This window comes from Lethenteron reissneri, chromosome 44 (genome assembly GCF_015708825.2).
Source record: "Lethenteron reissneri isolate LAM-NWPU_2019-01 chromosome 44, ASM1570882v1, whole genome shotgun sequence".
Lineage (NCBI taxonomy): Eukaryota > Metazoa > Chordata > Hyperoartia > Petromyzontiformes > Petromyzontidae > Lethenteron > Lethenteron reissneri.
In genome coordinates this window covers 12,428,171-12,447,779 of record NC_083822.1, presented here as the reverse complement: position 1 = coordinate 12,447,779, position 19,609 = coordinate 12,428,171, and the positions used below count along the sequence as shown (strand labels likewise).

At 45.0% G+C, this 19,609-nt stretch overlaps 1 protein-coding gene across 1 annotated transcript in view; it reads right to left on the bottom strand.

Moving 5' to 3' along the window:
- The window catches only part of LOC133353522 (germ cell-specific gene 1-like protein), a 71,215-nt gene extending 65,900 nt beyond the window's left edge, over positions 1-5,315 (bottom strand). The window contains exon 1 of the mRNA XM_061569827.1: positions 4,216-5,315. Coding sequence (XP_061425811.1) covers positions 4,216-4,552 — 337 coding nt within the window. The 5' untranslated portion in view covers positions 4,553-5,315. The remainder of the gene's footprint in view (positions 1-4,215) is intronic.
- Between the last annotated feature and the right edge of the window lie 14,294 nt (positions 5,316-19,609).

Genomic DNA, 19,609 nt, shown 5'->3' with positions numbered 1-19,609 from the left:
TTTTGTACCTTGAAACTTATTTCGCACTCTACGTGGCCAACCGTAGCAATCGTACCAGTTATACAATAGCCCGCATTCTAACTCACCGATTTGACATCCCAGTTTCTTATTTTGCATAACAATGCAGTATAATGCGTTCGGCATTCGCAACTCCTGCTAACACAATGGGGCACCATTAAAGCATTGTGTTTATGCATGACATGGACGGAGCCTACCAATTATAAGCGACACTCGGTGAAGTACACTTGGATGCTGCAGTAGATAAACATTTTTTTAGAACTCTTTATGCGCCGGTGCATTAACACTCCCGCAATTATAACAGCATGCAATCAACAACAAAAAAACGATGTGATCTCCGCTGCATGGTCAACACTTAAAGAAGCGTTGCATTTTTAAACAAAAGGTTTTTTACAGCGGGGTTTTTTTTTATTCACGGCGCATTCATGGTGGCCACAGAAGACGAATCCGTGACTTCCATCAGAAAAATATATTCTTGTCACACAATCGGGGTAATAAAGTGCATTGACTTGGGCCAAATTTAAACATTTAACTGAAGGTTACTAAGCTCATTTTCTCATGCTCGCGGTCACGTGCCAGATCACATAATGCCAGGGTACATTTTTATTTTTATAATTTTATTACACAAAAAAGTGCAGATGTGTGCGGCTGATCCTCGGTGTATTAAAAGGGCATAAAAGAGATGAATGGAGGCGCGGCAGAACGTGACCAAACTTACAACAATCCAGGGAATAAATTAGGGTTCAATAATGGCTTAAAGAACTTCAATTGGAAGACATAAAACGCACATCAGAGAAATGTTGAAAGTTGTTGCAAGCGTGAACTGACGCTGCCCATGTCGCTCACCCTTGCGTGTACAATTATTCATTGATGCCTTTGCACTGATTGTTGTCAAAACACTGCGCGCGATCAAGCATTCACGACTGTAATTTGCAGGAGGGGGGGCAAAGCCTCTTCAGACGAGTTATTGAATGAGATCTGCCAGCTGTGTTCGCAGTGGTTGTTATGCGTGTGGAGGCACATGTGAAAATGCTCCTTGTGTGGGTCTATAGGAAACAAGGGTGAAAAAAGGTTTTAAATGCATTGATTTCTTGTCTGATATCATCTGCGATTCTGACAAGATAAAATAAAGCCAAATACCAATTGTCATTCCATCTCAAAATAGCGTTTTTTGGTGGTGCCAGGGTAGGCTGTATGTTTGTTGTACCACGGCCTGCGGATTGCCTTCCACATCATTATTAATGCATAATAGAAAAACCTGTTTTGTGGCTCTTACTTTACTTTCTTATATTAAGTTGAAAATGCAGAAATGAAATGCGTATGCACATACTTTAAATAACAGCTAGCCAATGTGTGCAAAACACTTCTTATGCATAGAACATAATTTTATTTTATATTAAAAATCCCCAATGGAATGTAAATATCACGAAGCTTTTCTCTCATAAATATAGCATACATGTTGTTGTTTACCACAAACCTGTTAGTACAGTCTTGACTAACGGCCAAATACAATGTCAGCAAATAAACATTAAGCACCGCAGTTTCTACATGGCTCCACAACTCTTCAATCACCACGAGCTAAGCAATCGGTCCACGTTTTAGGTCCACATTTTAGACTCGAACCGGCAAGAGTTTATCGCACTGCGTGTCGCGTTTGGGCCCACTTAGAGAACGGCGATGCCGTGGTGAGAGATGGGCAGAATGTGTATAATCAAAATGCCAGATATATTAATAAAAGTGGAACGGCACCGGTTAGTGTCCAGGGTCCCTTACCACAGATTAGTTCCCTCCCTCTCTCGGTCAAAATGTTCAGCAGTGTCACAAATAGGCCAATGGAGAAAAATGTAATTGGCCCCAGGTGGCCTATTGCTTCTACATTTCACGGTGTCCAGAATCAATACACCTTCAGCAGGGGTGTGGATGCGTACACTCGCTCAATTTTATGTTCCCGTGTTCAACAATTCCTACGATTATATAGCCTGTAATATGGGGTGTGATTCGTGTACACTAATGTGCTGGCGTTTCGGCAATGTAACACATGCCAGGCGAAATTAATGGGTTTTGCAAAAAAAATATTTTGGCATTGGTTTGTCAATAATGTTTGATGGTTTAAGTTTATTATAATTTGTTACGCGGATTTGAGGTCAACGTGCTTGCTTCATCCGGTGAAAAACTCCAGATGTCATTGGTACTCAACCTATGCACAACTATGTTAAGCTACAGTTATACATAGTAGACGCAAGTATGACGCATCGTTTTAATCAAATCTGGAGTTACAACTCAAGCAAAACCAAACCCCTCTCCCAAAATATCATTGGTGACGATGATGATTACGTGAAATGTTGATATCCAGTCAATACATTTTGGACATGCGGAGTGAATTTCAGAGTTTTTTTCCCAGACAATGAGAATGGTGGCAGCCGTTAGAGGCGATCACAGCGATAATGCGTAGAAATAAACATTTGTCAACAAAGTTTCGCAATCTGTAGGTCGATTGATTTCACTCACGGGGCAAGGGGTGAGACGACAACTCTGCATTGCTTTGAGTCGCCCGCCTCTCGTAGAGTGTGACGTTAAAGCCCTTGAAAAGAAGGTCACGCCCACTACCGTTTGCAAAATAAGTTGGAGTAATATTGTCAATAACGCCTGACTACTGATGAGAGCCTAAATATCGAAACAGGCTCATTCTTTCAACTGCTGCTGAATGAACGTTGGTTTCAAAATCTAATAAACGAACTGAAAGTGAAAAAAACGGTCCATAAAGCTATGGACATATTATTCACGCATTATAAATAACCTACAATTAAGTTTGGTAGATAAAGCCATACACCCGCAACCCTGGTAGATGGTGTGAATATTGTATTTCACGGGTTTCACCCCAATAACCCTCGGTGCACATGGCGCCTGCGACACACCTATAGCGAGCGTCTCGCCTATGATTGTTTCCAATGATTCTGTCACGCGCTGCTGTTGCAGACCACTCGAGATCTTCGGCATAATAAAACACCTTAGAAATGCAAAGGGCATGCTTCAATCCAGCAGTAGATTTATACGTGGAATGTATTGCTGATATTTCAATGGCGCAGTTCAAAAGCTATGTCTATCATTCTTCTTTAATAATGGATCACACCTTGATGGACACGCTGAATTTGTTTTGTGTGAGCGTAGAGATCTAGTTACGTATTTTTGTGTATTATTTATATCGAAACAGAAGTTCATCTTGCGAGCGTAAACATAATCAATCATAAGTACAAATGTTTCCAGGTCATTTGTTTATCCGCTGCCGCATAAAATCCTGTCCCTCATTATTTCGGTCATGGGTTTTTTTTATTTTACCATACTTCGCCAAATCGATCACTACGGTTTAGTGGTGACATAGCCCTGGGACTCGTTCTGATATTTACGCGCCAATGACGTTAGCTCTGGCTGCCAATTGAACTCCCCACAGTTGCCAAACGCATCGTACGGTTGCGCTAACTGCTGTGCCATCGCTCCAACCCTCTTGAGAGCATAACCCAGATGTGTGGTGATACTGCTGGCTATGCTGCGTATATTTACAGCGCTCAGATGTGTTATGGGTTGTACCACGTGTTGTTGTTTGGCATTACTGTCGAATTGTGTACTTCTCTGAAGAACTCAGTGGAAAAGCTCAGCGATTTGAGCTAACCGTCTGACATCAGGAATACAAAAGAAACACTAAAGAAGCTCCCAGCACGTGGAACGAAACGCCGGACACCATTATCATCATGAACGTAACAACCCGAACACACATCGGAGGGCTGCATATTCCTACGTGTGTGTGTGTACCGTGATAATGTGATGTGGGGAGCGGTGGCGCAGTGGTTAGCGCGCTGCGCTAAGACCCCAGCGACCCGAGATCGATTCCCGCTCACAGTCAACACCGGTGACGATTATCTGCACCTCCCCTAGGTCGATTCAGCCTCAAATGAGTACCTGGTGCGGTCTGTAAACATCGCCACTGGGGAAACAAAGGGGGCCAGGCGTGGTACTGGCCACCCACCCCCTCGTGTGCCGTGCCGGCCCTCATAGCGGCTCGCTAACAGCCACTTGCCCCAACAGTCTGCCCACAATGCTAAATGGGGGGGGGGGGGGCTCGCTCATTGTCTTTACATATCGCGACAAAAGGGCGAGAGAGAAACTCGTGCCACCGTGCGGTGTTGCGTGCCCACAGCTCACCCGTGCCGGTGATGTTCTGCTCGCACGAGTACCAGAGTCCGGTGTGGAAGTAGCGCAACACGAACTTGTCATCGCCGGTCTCCCAGCTGTACACGGCTCCGCCGCCGCCGCTGCGACTCCCATCAGCAGCGACACCGCCGCTGCTGTTCGCCCGCAGGCAAGCAGCCGCCGCCGCCGTCTGCGGGCCGGGCCGCGTCTTGGGACCGCACGGCGGCTTGGGCACCCTCTGCGTGCCCTCGCACCAGTAGGTGGTCACGAAAGCCGTGGAGGAGAACAGCAACGCCACGAAGTTGAGGAACACGGCGAGAGATGCGCGAAAGTGGCTCCTGGCGTTCATGCTGGCGGCGCGGGACTGCTGCGACCTGCTGCTGTTGCTGCTGCTCTCGATTGCCTCGCCGCTGTTGCTGCCAGCATCGTCGAGCGAGATGTTGCAGCAGCGGCGGCGGCGACAACATCACCGCCGACTGTTGCGCGCGTGCGGGGTCCGCTTCAGCGGGTCATCAGTGTGCGGCGCGCGTCGTTGGCCACTTGGAGTTGCGTTACATCCTCGCTCGCTCGCTCGATCTCTTGCGGCGCGCGGCCAGATAGCCAAGCGTTAGCAGCAGCGGCCGGCCATCAACGCGCCAGCCAGAGACGCGCGCGTTTCTTTCTTTTTTGCTATTTATCTCTTTCTATTTCTCCTTCGTCTGCGTTGATCGTGGCTCTTCTTTCGCCTATTCGCGAGCGACTCTGCCGAGTGTGAACGCGCGCTTCTGCGTAACTCACGGACGAGAGCTCAGTGCGATTCCAAGTGCGTTTGTAGTCCGTTCTAAGCAATCGTTGTGGACAGCGGCTCTTTTTCGTGCGTGTTATTCCTGCACGCGGATTTTTTTTGAGCGAGTCTTCTCCGCGTGCGCGCGTGCCCTCCGCGTGTTGCGTCCGCGCGTGTCTTCCTCGTGCTACCTTTGCGAGCGTGATCGCAGCTGACCGGCTAAGCCAGCTCTGCTGCCGTAAGGATAGCCCGTTGTCAGAAAACGTTGCGACGGATCTCCGGAGGGGGAGTGAAGCTGGAGAGGAATATGGATGGTGTGTGAGCGCGCGCGCGTGTGTGTGTGACTGTGTGTGTGTGACTGTGTATGTGTGACTGGGGATTGTGGGGGGGGGGGAGGAATCGGTGAGATCACGGCGTGGGAGGAGACTGGAGTCCGTTCGAGCTGTGGCGGACGTGGGGCTGGGGTCCACGGGAGAGACCCAGGGAAGTGGGATGGAGGGAGGAGGTTGTACGTGTGTGTACGTGTGTACGTGTGTACGTGTGTGTGTACGTGTGTGTACGTGTGTGTGTACGTGTGGGGAGCGGTAGCGTAACGGTCAGCGCGCCGCGCTATGAACCCGGCGACGCGAGGTCCATTCCCGCTCACGGCCAACACCAGTGACGATTATCTGAACAGGTCCTGTGCCTCCCCTAGGTCGATTCAGCCTAAAATGAGAACCTGGTGCGGTGTGTAAATATTAACACTCGGGAGACAAAGGCGGCCTGGCGTGGTGCTGGCCGCTCACCCCTCTGTGTGCCGTTCCGGGATTCATAGGTGCTACTCGCTAACAGCACTTGTCCCAACAGTCTGCTAAGGGCTGTGGGTGGGGGGGGTCTTTGTCTTTGTACGTGTGTGCGAGGGTGCGAGTGTGAAATCGTGTTGCGGAGGGCGAGCATGTTGGCCTCATAACGCGCGTGAGACGTGGGTGCTAAAATATTCATTCGCATTTAGTAGGTGGGCTGTATGGTCGACTGGCAAGACAAGTGGATTCCTTTGCGGGCACAATGATTGAGGAAAGACAACAACAAAAACGTGCACGAAGCATCGAGTGTAAAAAAAAAAAAATGTTTAGTGCGCGCAGATTGCGTGTAACCCAGATAGTGTTGGGAATACACAGCGAGCCGTCATAAACACATACGCGCGTGCGTACGTACGTACGAACCAAAACGACTGCGAAATAATGAAGTCTAACTGTGTAACCTATATGACATAAAAACAGAATTTTAATTGCAATGCACCAGACGAAGCTTGAGGCGACGTCCTCACTGCATACCAATGTGGGTGATGACTTATGTGTGAGTGAAATTTATTAAACCGGGTTAAAGAGGGTAGATAAATGAGTCAGACAGCTATGGGGTGTATTCGTAATTGTTCAACAACAACTACAACATTTATGTTAATACAACGTAGCGAATAATGGTACTAGATATTCATAATAAATTGTTTTTTTTTGGGTTAGATCGTGTAAGTATAATTGTGTCGTTAACCCGCCACCACCCGACACAGCCAATTAGTAATGTCTGTCACGTAAACAAAACGTGGCCAATTGCTTTCTACTTCAGTCCACCACCGGTGTGTTGGAGAGTAATTCCACAACATTTATAATTCGAGTGCTTTGACATTTCGCTGGTAATTACATCCAGCATCATCGGGCAGTTTTGCCAGAATTATGAAAATTGGTCGTATAGATGGTTAGTATTAGATGGTATCATTGTCGTCGTCCATGATCAATCCACCGCTGGATTGGAACCCCCACCACCCCCCTCCCCAAGCCTTTATCCTTTCTCAGGAACCTTCGTGTAATAGCCCACACGGACTGATTCCATCACTCCATCTCCTCGATGGACATGAATCTCGGATGCATTCCATCCATGTCTTGGCTGCCATGACTCTTGACTCTGGGACCTCTTCCATTCTAACGGCCGTGTCCTGCCCAACAAGGCTTTTATTACCGGTTGAAATTAAGTCATGGACCGAAAGAGATTATTCAACATTGATATTTATGTATGTGTGTATCGTACAATGTGGATTGCAATATGCAGAAACAGTACAGGTACTGCGAATGTCTACTGTCTAATATAAAAATCCAACAAATTGATAACTCAAGCCTGTCACTACAGACGACGCAGTTGACGACATCACGTGCAAGGAAATCCTCTTGACTCCCGGCTAAATATGCTAAAGCGGCGTTTGTAATGTGAAGATAATTTGCCACGCGGAGTTCTTCAGGAATACTAAATCATCACGACTACGTGTAGGCACAGACAATCCGCGGTATATGTAATGTACATTTTACACATTTGGATACTCCACAGAGTTATAATAATAGTGTGCAATTGAGTAGTATACTCTTAGTTCTTTCGGTAAAGTCACGTAGGTAAAAAAAATGAAATTTAAATTAATAAAACAATAAAATTATTTTATTGTTTTATTTTTATTAATTTTAATTTCATTTTTTTACCTACGTGACTTTACCGAAAGAACTAAGAGTATGAATCCTTGCAGTCACGAAAGCTTCAAATCTAGAATCAATTGAGTATTCCCGATTAAGCATATTTTGCTGAGCGCACTGCACTGTGAACTATATTATTGTAACGTTCCGACCCACCCCAACTGGACATCTGGTGAAAGAGCTTTATAGCTCGTCGGATTCCTCCAGTATGAATATATATTCCTCGTTCGTTCGTTTCTCAGTCCGCTTGTCCTGGTGAGGGTCGTGGCAGCAGCAGCGTGTTGAGTAGTGGCGGTCCACACCTCCCTCTCCCTGGCGACAGACTCCAGCACTACACTACTATACACTACACTATACACTACACTACAATACTATACATTACTCTACACTACACTACACACTAATATACACTACACTATACACTACACTATACACTACACTACACACCACTATACACTACACTACTACACTATACACTACACTATACACTACTACACTATACACTACTACACTATACACTACACTATACACTACACTACTACACTATACACTACACTATACACTACACACTACACTACACACTAATATACACTACACTATACACTACACTACAATACTATACATTACTCTACACTACACTACACACTAATATACACTACACTATACACTACACTATACACTACACTACTATACACTACACTATACACTACTATACACTACACTATACACTACTATACACTACACTATATACTTCTATACACTACACTATACACTACTATACTACACTATACACTACTATACACTACTATACACTACACTATACACTACACTATACACTACTATACACTACACTATACACTACTATACAGTACTACACTTAACACTACTAAACTGTACACTACTATACATTACACTACTCTACACTACTATACACTACACTATACACTACACTATACACTACACTACTATACACTATACACTACTATACACTATACACTACCATACACTATACACTACTATACACTACTATACATTATACTATACACAGCGGAGCGACATCGTCCCACTAGCAGCGCGTCCCAGGCCGGTGCCGGGGTCTTCAGCAGCCACGTGTAAGTTAGATACACTACACTATACACTACACCACTATACACTACACTATACACTAACTATACACTACACTATACACTACACTATACACTACACTACTATACATTACACTATACACTACTATACACTACACTATACACTACACTATACACTACACTACACACTAATATACACGTGTAAGTTAGATTCTTGCCACGGCTCACCTCGGTGGTAAATAATATCGGAAATGTTGCTGCACCCCCCCCCCCTTGCCCCACCAGCCCGCACTTGCTAGCGTGGTGAAGTATGGTTAACCCCCCCCCCCCCGCCAGCCCGCCATGACCTTAGTGTCAATGTGACGTCTTCATCCACCAATGGACGGTCGTCGCGTTTGCTTTCGGTGTTTCAAAAATAAATAACAACAATTCGACCTTCTTGGTTCTTTCGGTAAAGTCACGTAGAATGGAAACAATAAAAATAATAAAATAAAACATAATAAAATAATTCTCACGACGTTTCGACTACTTGCGTTATTATTTTTATTGTTTCCATTCTACGTGACTTTACAGAAAGAACCAAGAAGATGAATCCCTGCAGTCACGAAAGCTTTAAATCGAAACAATTCGACCGTTGAACACGTAGGCGTTCGCGACCAATATCCATGTTTTTATTCGTAAATATAAATGTGTTGTTAAACCCGCCACCACCCGACACAGCCAATCAGTAAAGGTTATCACGTAAACAGAACATGCCAATTCGTACAGAACCGGCCATTTCGTACAGAATATACCAATTCGTACATAATTGGCATGTTCTGTTTACGTGACGAACCTTACTAATCGTCTTTGTCGGGTGGTGTCGGGTTTAACGGCACATTTATATTTACGCGATCTAACCATAAAAAAACTATATTATGAAAAAACTGAAAAACTGGACCATTGTTCTTCACAGTGAAGATGGTACAAGTTTGAATAAGAAGGTTAACATCCCAATCGCCGCATGTATTTAAAGCACTACGATCGCAGCAATTTGACAACAGTTCACGCGCGCGGCTTGCAGACAAAAAAAACACAACAAGGCCACATGACGTATTAACGTGGGAGTCGCGTTGTCTGTGACGGCATCGCCGCACGATTCGTGTTTAAAAATAGAAGAAGGGATGAAAGTCTGAATGAATACTCGAGTTAATTGCGAATGTGCGAAACGTTGGCACACACGCGGCCCTAATTAATTGACAACGGAAGAGCCATAAATACCGGGCGTAGTCGGGGTTTGGCATGCGGTGAGCTGGGTGGAATTCACGAACAGCATTTGTGCTCTTCTTGGTTCGTTCGGTAAAGTCACGTAGAAGGGAAATAATAAAATAATATTATTTTAAAAAAAAATTGTTGTGGATTTCACACCTGATGACGATTGCTTGTGTTGCAGTCGAAATGTCGTGAGAATTTTTTATTGTTTTATATTAATATTATTTTATTATTTCCCTTTTACGTGACTTTACCAAAAAAACCAAGAATATGAATCCCTGCAGTCACGAAAGCTTTACATCAAGATTTATTGTGAATGATGTTTAAAACAACAATATTTTTTATAAAATAATTCTCACGACGTTTCGGCCACAACGCAAGCAGCCGTCGTCAGGTGAAGAACAGGTCTGTCGGAAAGACAGTGTCTGAATGGGCACCACCATGCTTGGCAGCGTATATTTAAGCTGCTGGGTTGGAGGGGGGAAGGGGCGCCTTGAAACGTCGTGAGAACTGTATTTTATTGTTTTATTTTTATTATTTTATTATTTCTCTTCTACGTGACTTTACCGAAAGAACCAAGACGATGAACCCCTGCAGTCACGAAAGCTTTAAATCGAAATTAAAAAATATTGTATTTTTTTATTTTTTTATTCTATTATTATATTAATACATTGTTTTATTATGTTTTATTTTTATTATATAATATTATTTTATTATATTATTTTATTGTATTATTTTATTATATTATTTTATTATGTTTTATTTTTATTATTTCCCTTCTACGTGACTTTACCGAAAGAACCAAGAAGATGAACCCCTGCAGTCACGAAAGCTTTAAATCGAAATTTAACCAGCTTTCGTGCTCTTCACTCGGAATAAGTCGTGCGATTGAAATCCCCGAGGACAATCACGGACATTGGGGACATTTCAGTATTGTGCGCGTTGGAGTTGAAGGGAAGAACATAGCAGTGCACCACAAAGAAAGCAATCTTTCACTTACTTTAACACGTAGGCTTTCGCGAACCAAAAACGTTTATTATGAATCTTTCATTTACTTGCAGTGAATTTTCCGCTTTAAATTGACGATGCATACGGGTGGTCGTAGTTGTAGACTGTAACTCCTTGTAAAGAACAAAGTGGAATGCCACAATGTTACGATGAGAATTATGATCGAGACTTTACAATAGTCAGATAAAGCGCACATGATAGTTTACAGGCGTATAGATTGCACACCACATTTCACGTCTACAGTATGTTATCTCTGCCCTAGTGTGTGCCGTATAATGCGATGACAACACCATGTCAATGTATATAGCTTTAAGAAAAGTGTACTTGGGCAGGACACATGGTTACAAGGGATGATGGCCGATTGTCAAATTCGATGACAGTGACTGCCAAGTCGTGTGTGTCTGTTGAATTTCTTTCGCGCCGTACGTATCCAACCGTGCCAATCGGAGGTGCGGGGGAAGGACATCAAACTAAACAGAAAAATAAGTTCTAAAGAAATTCGTTTTAAAAAGTGCTGATGTACAGAGAGCATTGGTCGTGTAGGGAGAGGAGAGAAAGACAGCCATAGTTATACGCAGAGGGGGAATTTCGTCTTGGGGCCGTCCATAAATGACGTCACGCGATTTTGGACGATTTTTGACCCCCCCTTCCTCGTCACACGGCGTCACAAAAAGTCAGACCCCCCTCAAATATGACGTCACAAAGCTCTGCCCCTCCCCCCCAAATAAAACATGCTTCAAATCGCTTTAAACTATTGTCATTGTAGTGCGTATTTAATGTGGCGCTGCAATCTGATGTTGTAGGAGAAAACATTTATTAAAAAGTCGATTTAATTAAGAAGAACGTGTTGTCTATATTTATTTAAAATTGCGTATTTTGATGTGACGTCACATTTCTCAACCCCCCCCCCTCATCACGCATCGTCACAAATGTCCGACCCCCCCCCACCCCCCTAGGTGCATGACGTCATTTATGGACGGCCCCTTGAGAGTGGACTTGCACGGGGGTTCGGAGAGTCGAAAATTCGAATGTCTGGGACGATGATGCAGTTTCCACACTTAGTTTGTCGCCCCATCGACCTGTGTGTGCGCAGAATGTGATGCCATCACAAGTTTGCGTGCAGGTTGCGTGGCGCAGCACACCAAAAGAAGCGATGGCCATGAACACAAACACGGACTGCGTTTGGGTTGATGCTCAATAAGAGTCGAGATTGTTTTTTGTCGCGCTTATTAAAGCAACTTCTAATTCTCCTCGTCAGCCGTGGCCAAACAAACGCAGGGTGAAGGCGCGCCCTATCTCTGGCGATGTTTTGTTTTTTTTTCTCATATTTATCCTAAGCCCAACGTTATTAAAGTTTAAAGTGCAATATGCAACGAGACTGTGAGGGTCGTGGGGGGGAGCGGTGGTGTAGCGGTCAGCGCTACGAACCTGGCGACCCGAGTTCAATTTGCGCTCACGGCCAACAATCAGTGACGATTACCTGAACCGGTCATGGGCCTCCCCTAGATCGACTCAGCCTCATTTGGTCATTTTGAAAAGTTTTTTGGTTTGGCCATGTTTATTTGTTGTAGTACGGAGTTAGACTGATGGCCTTAATCTAAGTTGTCTTGTGGTTGTTGTTGTTGTTTGACTTGCATCCCACTCGGATTTTTGCACAGTGTTGGTGTACGGTGCTTTTTTTCAATATTTTGCTGTCTTTTCTTGGATTTTCTGTTTGCACATAGTCACATAGTCACTTTAAGATGTTTTCTTGTTCTTGTTCATGTTTTTGTTTTTTGTTTGTTGCGGTTGCACCCGATTCAAGAGCCAAATGGCTCACAGGGCTATACCTAATAAATTAACTTGAACTTGGTGCGGTGTATAGTAAACATCGCCACTGGGGAGAGACAAAGGCGGCCGGGCGTGGTGTTGGCCACCCACCGCCTCATGTGCCGTGCCGGCCTTCACAGGTGCTACTCGCTGACAGCACTTGCCCCTACAGCCTGCTCGGGCTACACGGGGCACCTTTGTCTTTGGGGTGCACGACTGAGCCACAGACTAGATTTGAAGTTTTCGTGACTGTAAGGATTCATACTCTTAGGTTTTTTCGGTAAAGTCACGTAGGTAAAAATAAAAAATAAAAATAATAAAAATAATAATATAAATAAATCATTTTATTTTATAAATAATAAAAATAATAATAGAAATAAAATAATGTATTTTATTAATATTATTATTTCTATTCTTTTTATTATATTTCTATTCTATTATTTTTAATTTTTATAATTTTATTTCTATTATTATTTCTATCATTTTTAATTATTTATTTTTACCTACGTGACTTTACCGAAAAAACCTAAGCGTATAAGCCACAGACTTCAAGCAGCAGCCGACTCACAGTAACATTGCAGGTGAATTAAGGCAAAATATTGTCACGGGAGCAAAGAAAATTCGCGGCGTGTCAGCCAAGTGACAATCTTTATTGAAATATTAACTTTGACAAAGTCCAAGGCATTGATGGCATGTGACGTGCCTCGTCTCCTCACCACGCCGTCTTTGTCTCTCCCGCTCACGGCCAACACCATTGACAATTATCTGAACCGGTCTTGGGCCTCCCCTAGGTCTACTCAGCCTCAAATACGTAGCTGGTGCTGTGTTTAAGCATAGCAACTGGGGATACAAAGGCGGTCAGGCGTGGTGCTGCCCCACCCCCCCTGCCCCTACAGTCTGATGAACAAACTATGTTGAACTTATTCTTGGTTCTTTCGGTAAAGTCACGTAGAAGGGAAATAATAAAATATTACAAATATATTGTTTTATATATTGTTTCATATTTGTATTATTTTATTATTTCCCTTCTACGTGACTTTACCGAAATAACCAAAAATATGAATCCCTGCAGTCACGAAAGCTTTAAATCAAAATTTATGTTCAACTTCTTTCGCATGGCAACGTAGTCAACCGTGCGAATGCGGAGGGAATGAGCACAAACTAAACACACACAAAGCAGCTGTAAACAAACGTGTTTTCGACACAGATTTTATTAAAGTGCATTGCTCCAGTGGCTTCCTAATGAGAGTTGAGGCGCGTGGTTTTGACCGCTGGCTAAGGATAAAGGGGAATGTTGCCTGGACACATCGCCACTGCACACATTCTCAACAACGGTGCTGACGATTTGTTTTGTGCGTGAATATTGTTATTTGACGTCAAACTAGGAGCCACTTCTAGCAGAATGGGCCCCTTTGCCTATCACTATCTGGCAGTTCACCAGCACGTACGGTGCGAAAGAAGTTCAACATACGTACAGCCACTGCTTTAAACGAGCCAAGACTGCCCCACTCTCCCCACCCAGCCCTACCCACCCTCCCCTCCCCACCCAGCCCCTCCCCACCCTCCCCACCCAGCCCCTCCCCACCCTCCCCACCCTGCCCCTCCCCAACCAGCCCGACCGCTCCCATTTTTGGATGCACGACGGACGGACGGACACAATAATCCCCTGTGGGCTGGTGGAACCAGGTGGTTCCTACCAGTATAATGTAGGCATTTATAGCCGCTATATTCTCTAAACGCGTGTTTCTAAATGTGGAGGCGAAAAACCGGAGGACCCGGAGAAAAACCCACGCGACCACGAGGAGAACATGCAACTCCAAATATACAGCAAGCGTCGGGGTTAGGATGTAACCCACGACCTGCTGTATACCAGGCGAGGTAGTTAACATCTCACTACTGCTTGTGCCTGCAGGGTGGTGGGCAGTCTAAGCACGGCTAATGGGGAGCAATCTTGATTTGAAGCTTTCGTGACTGCATGAATCCATACTCTTTGGTACTTTCGGTAAAGTCACGTAGGTAGAAAAAATAATAGATCACGACGTTTCGATCGCAACAATGCATTATGCGTCGTCCACAGCAGTCTGATACTCTCACCTGAAGACGGTCGCTTGTTGTTGCGATCGAAACGTCGTGATCTATTATTTTTTCTACCTACGTGACTTTACCAAAAAAAAACAAAGAGTAATGGGGAGTAGTGAGACATCGAACCCTTCTGAAAGAATCAAAGGCAACACGTCTTCATCACGCAAGAAGGCCCATTACCCGAAACGTCGCCTGTTATATTTGTTTCCTCTCGAGGCACTGTGATTGACGAATCTGTTGATATGTTGTTTGTACTTGCGCACCACTGCCAATGCAGTGTCACCAAATACATTGGTTTAATCTCTGAGATAAATGCGAGCTGAATGTGACAGTTATATTGTGAAATGCACCTATTTTCAATTAGAAAACGTGTGCATTTGTGGCATTCCTTCACATAAAGTCCTGGTAACAAAAGCAAGGTTTTGTGGGGAATAATAGCTATTTTCTATACTTTTTAGGCATAAGCAATTAAATAAATAACACTTAGTGCCCAGGAACAAAAATTGTGTTACATCGTGAATTATATCCCCATTCCCATTCCCTAGATTACTCTCCGCCGTCAACACGGAGAACTCTCATTGCTTCCCAAACTCCTACCCAGCTCCAACAGAACCCACCCCTACAACAACAACTGCCTTTCACCACTAAGTGGCGGTGACGTCATCACGGCGCTTGTGCCAGGCTACGTTCACTTTGATGCGACGCGAAGTATCCAAGGCCCGCTTGCAGGTCACGGAACAGACCCAGGTGCCATGGGTTGACCGACTGAGATGATTGACATCTTCACGAACCTCCTCCACAGAGGCCGATCCTGGCACTGCGGTACTAATCATCGCAGAGTCCAATCATCCCCGCATCCTTCTGTACCGCATCAGTCCCTCTCTGCTCTCGCCGGTGCCGCGCCCGTTTATCCTCCTTTATACGGCCGAACAGAAGCTGCTTGGGCATGCGGTGGCTGGGCATGCGGGCTAACCACCCGGGGCACCCACTCCTTTCATCTGCACCTCATTTTCTTCTGTTGCATCCCCCAGTCTCGTCTCCCACCTCCCCCCACAGCCCTAAACAAGGGAGTTCCATTGGCCCCAAGATCTCCATGCACATTTCTCACCTTCTGGGTGTTTGTTTTTGCAGTTGTGCTGTATTTTCGGGTCGCACCCAGCGTTGTTTGGGCAATCCTGTCCGACGGTTCGCTCCACGTCGCAAGCTCAGTTCCAGAAGAATCTCCCAGAAACACGTTGAGCAAAAAAAAACACCGTCCATACATCAGTGCGCAACAACATGCGCCCACAACCTGAAGGACACGACAGGGAGTGTCTCCTCTTCACCCACCCACCCACACGCACGCTCGCTCACTCGCTCGCTCGGGGTGGAAGTGTGATGAGCACAGGGGGCAGGGTGGACGTGCGCAGAGGTGATAATAGCACACGAGCATCAGCAGCAGCATCAGCAGCAGCATCAGCAGCATCAGCAGCAGCATCAGCAGCAGCAGCAGCATCACAACCTCTGCGGAGTCCCCCTCTTGCAATAACTTCAGAGCTGCTGGAATTTAGGTGACGCGGGGAGAGTCAGCCAGCCAGCTTGTAATTAAGTTCGATCAATCGCCGACGTTTCCTCAGTACACAATGCAATCTCAGAGTGGCCTTTTAAGGGATTCATTTATTATTATTATTTGAGTAAAGGGTTCGTGTCTTGTAGTGGCAAATTGACAGCAAGCATCTCGTGTCCAGCATGCCCCGTAATGATGCTTCACGGCCTTGTTAAGGCTAAACCATGGCTGTGGTTGTCTCATTGCAGATACAAACTATTCTACTCTCCGATATCATTAGAATGCAGTCATGCGTTTTGGTCAATGACCAAAATACTAGCAATTTTTTTTACATCGATTTAAAATGTGATTCCTTATCTGACTTTACTTTAATATGTATTTTGTTGATTCATGAATCTAAACGTGGTTTAAAAAAATACAGTATATATAAATATATTTCATTTAGACCTCAGTTTGGGGCATGCTACGATGACTGCATCAATTTCCCAAAAAATCAATTGCCTTTTCATGGTCAACAAAGGCCCGTTACAATGATAATCCATATTCATTTGTCTTCAGAATCTACTTCATAATACGTATGTGATCTATGGTAGAGAAACCTTCCCTCAACCCAGCTCGATCATGTGGTTGGTTGGTCTGCAGATTTAAATGATGTTCCCAACGGAAATGAACGCAACATGACATTTTGTTGAACCTTAACAAGGCTGTAAAATAAATGCTTCAGATAAACATGAGCAAAAATTGTAAACAAAATCCCGGACAGCAACTTCACGAATTAATTGAAGACATCTATTGGAGGGATACAGTTGAAAACATATCAGAGTATGTGCACTAGGAGAGTAAGAAAAGACGAAATTGATACATAATAGTGGAACAGATAGCCATGCTATAAACTAGTACAGACCCCGTTGTTCTGCAAGGAAAAATAACAGACAGCTATCATTGTCGGACTTTTTTTACAATTTTATACTCATTTTTTCTGCTTTTTTACTTAATAAAATGCCAAGATAATACGTATCGTTATGTGATTTTGTAATTATTTAAGATTGAATAATATGCTGGTGAAATAATTGCATTAATAGGAGCACAAATTGTAAAGTTGAAGCAATTTTAAAACGAACCGAGTGGTCAGGCTTCTTTGTTAGTTCCTCACACCTCGTCGGTGTCGCTATCCATTGTACGTCTTCTGAACGTCATCCACCGTTTTAATGCACTATTTATTTTGTTGCACGGAAAATCCCGCGTAGCAAGTTTCCCGGTTAGTTTTTTTGTTTGTGTGTGGCAATAGCCCGTGGTCACTAGCAGTCCACTTATTGTCGGGCTGGTGAGGAGCCCAGATCAAGTGGCTACCCAACAAACTCGGGGCCGAGACTATTTATAATAATTATAGTATGAGAGATGTTTTCCCAAAACAAAATGCGCACACAACAACAAAAGTCGCATACACACACACACAGAGACACACATCGCACTGCATTCGTGCATTAAAACGTAGATCTACAACAACAACAAAAGAAAAGAATGCAACAAACTTAACAAATGCAATTAAACAAAAAAACCAGCAGCGCTGGGCGCTTATCAGCACCCTCACCCTGGGGCTAGGAGTGAAAACGAAAGCCGCAGAGAGAGAAAGCAGACTCGGTGCAATCACGGCACCGGTGAGAGGATGGTGCCCATGTGGAAGTCAATCCCCCCATGGCACGAGATATATACGTGGCGTGTCAATTTATGCGCGGTCACGGGGTGGTGGCGGCGGCGGCGGCGGGGTGATGAACGCAGCGTCTCTGCGCTCGTCACAAGGCCTCGGGCAACAGCTTCGCTTTGTATGTCCGGGCCGCCTACTGGCGGAACCGCCTCTACATCTCCCACTCGGCTGCATTTGTGTGCCCTGGCATATTTAGCCGGGTAATGAGATGATGGCAAGATGTGTGTCGGTGAATGTCACAGCAACTCGTTTTTCTCCCCTCCCACCTAACTTTTGATGGACGTGTGTTTGTTGCTGGGGTTTTTTTTTTGGTTAATAAATATACAACCGGGCTCGCATTCTCTACACAATGTTCTTGACCGCTGCGATATAATAGGTGGCTGATGCAAGCTTGCTAACTTTACGAGTGTTTGATAATGCTGGTAAAAAAATGTTGCAGTGGTTGAACGAAAGACAATCTCGTGCAGAGGTTACTGGTGTATGGCTCTGAATCATTAGACACGGAATGCCACACGCTCCCATCAAGATCCAAATGTTCAATGACATACGGCGAACATAAACAACTCTATCCACAATGCTGACTCGTTTATAACGTTCCATCTTTCAGCTGCATAATGTGCTTTAACGGCTACATGGCATGCAAGCGTGACACAGGATACATTCTCTACAACTGCACATATGTAAGAATGTTATAGGCAATGCCAGGCGTGGCATTACCTATAGCATTGTAGTGTCGAGGTAAAACGTCTGATTCACCACGTAAATAGGCTTTTGCCTCTTTATTTTTACGTTCTAATCCACAGTCCATCTCTGTGAATACAGTAATGCATGTTGTATTGAAGTGTTTTTTGTGGCTTTATAACAGAAATAATTTTATTCCGCAAACATTTTAGTCAGAGTAGGGATACTTCTGTTGTGCGATTGTCAGCACACCTGGACTTGCAATTTAAAGATTGACGGTCCGATCTCCCAGAGCGGCAGTAGAATCAGTGGTGCAGATGTCTTCCTTAAATAGGTACACACCACAATGTGTTTGTGGGGTGAGGTGTGGCTACTCCCACCTCCGCCAACCACCTGCGGAACAACGGCAGCCAAAGTCCGGACAAACAACAACAACTTTCTCGGCAAAATCTTGCCAGCTCAAACCTGACCCATCTCACACAGCAGCTGCTTATCGCCCCTCTGCCAGAGCGGGTGTCCCTCGAGTGAGGCTCCAACTGCATCCAACCAACGATTTGCCATCACAGGGACGACCCCTGCTGAGCAATATCGCCCTGCCGAAGCGTGTTGTTGTGAAGCGGTGAAGAAGACCCGCGCGGATGCAGCCGCTTGCACCTCACACCCATCACACACCCCACGTGGACTTTGCTCAACACCTCCGCGACGCCTCCGCGTGTTCCAGACGTGGCACACCGAGACTGGCCGTGTGGATTGTGAGAAATGGTCCACGCAAGACATCAAGAACCACTCCCTCGCCCTTCCGTCTATCTGGCTATCGGACACCCGCGATTTGGGTCATGGGCCCCCCTGAACAAAACAGGGTCCGTGTGCTGCCCATCTCCAACATCGACGAGGGGGTTCGGGGAGGGGCAACGTGACACCACCACGACGCACTCTGTGGATGTGCTGCTCAGCGACAGACGGGGGTTCAAAAATCGTCGACGA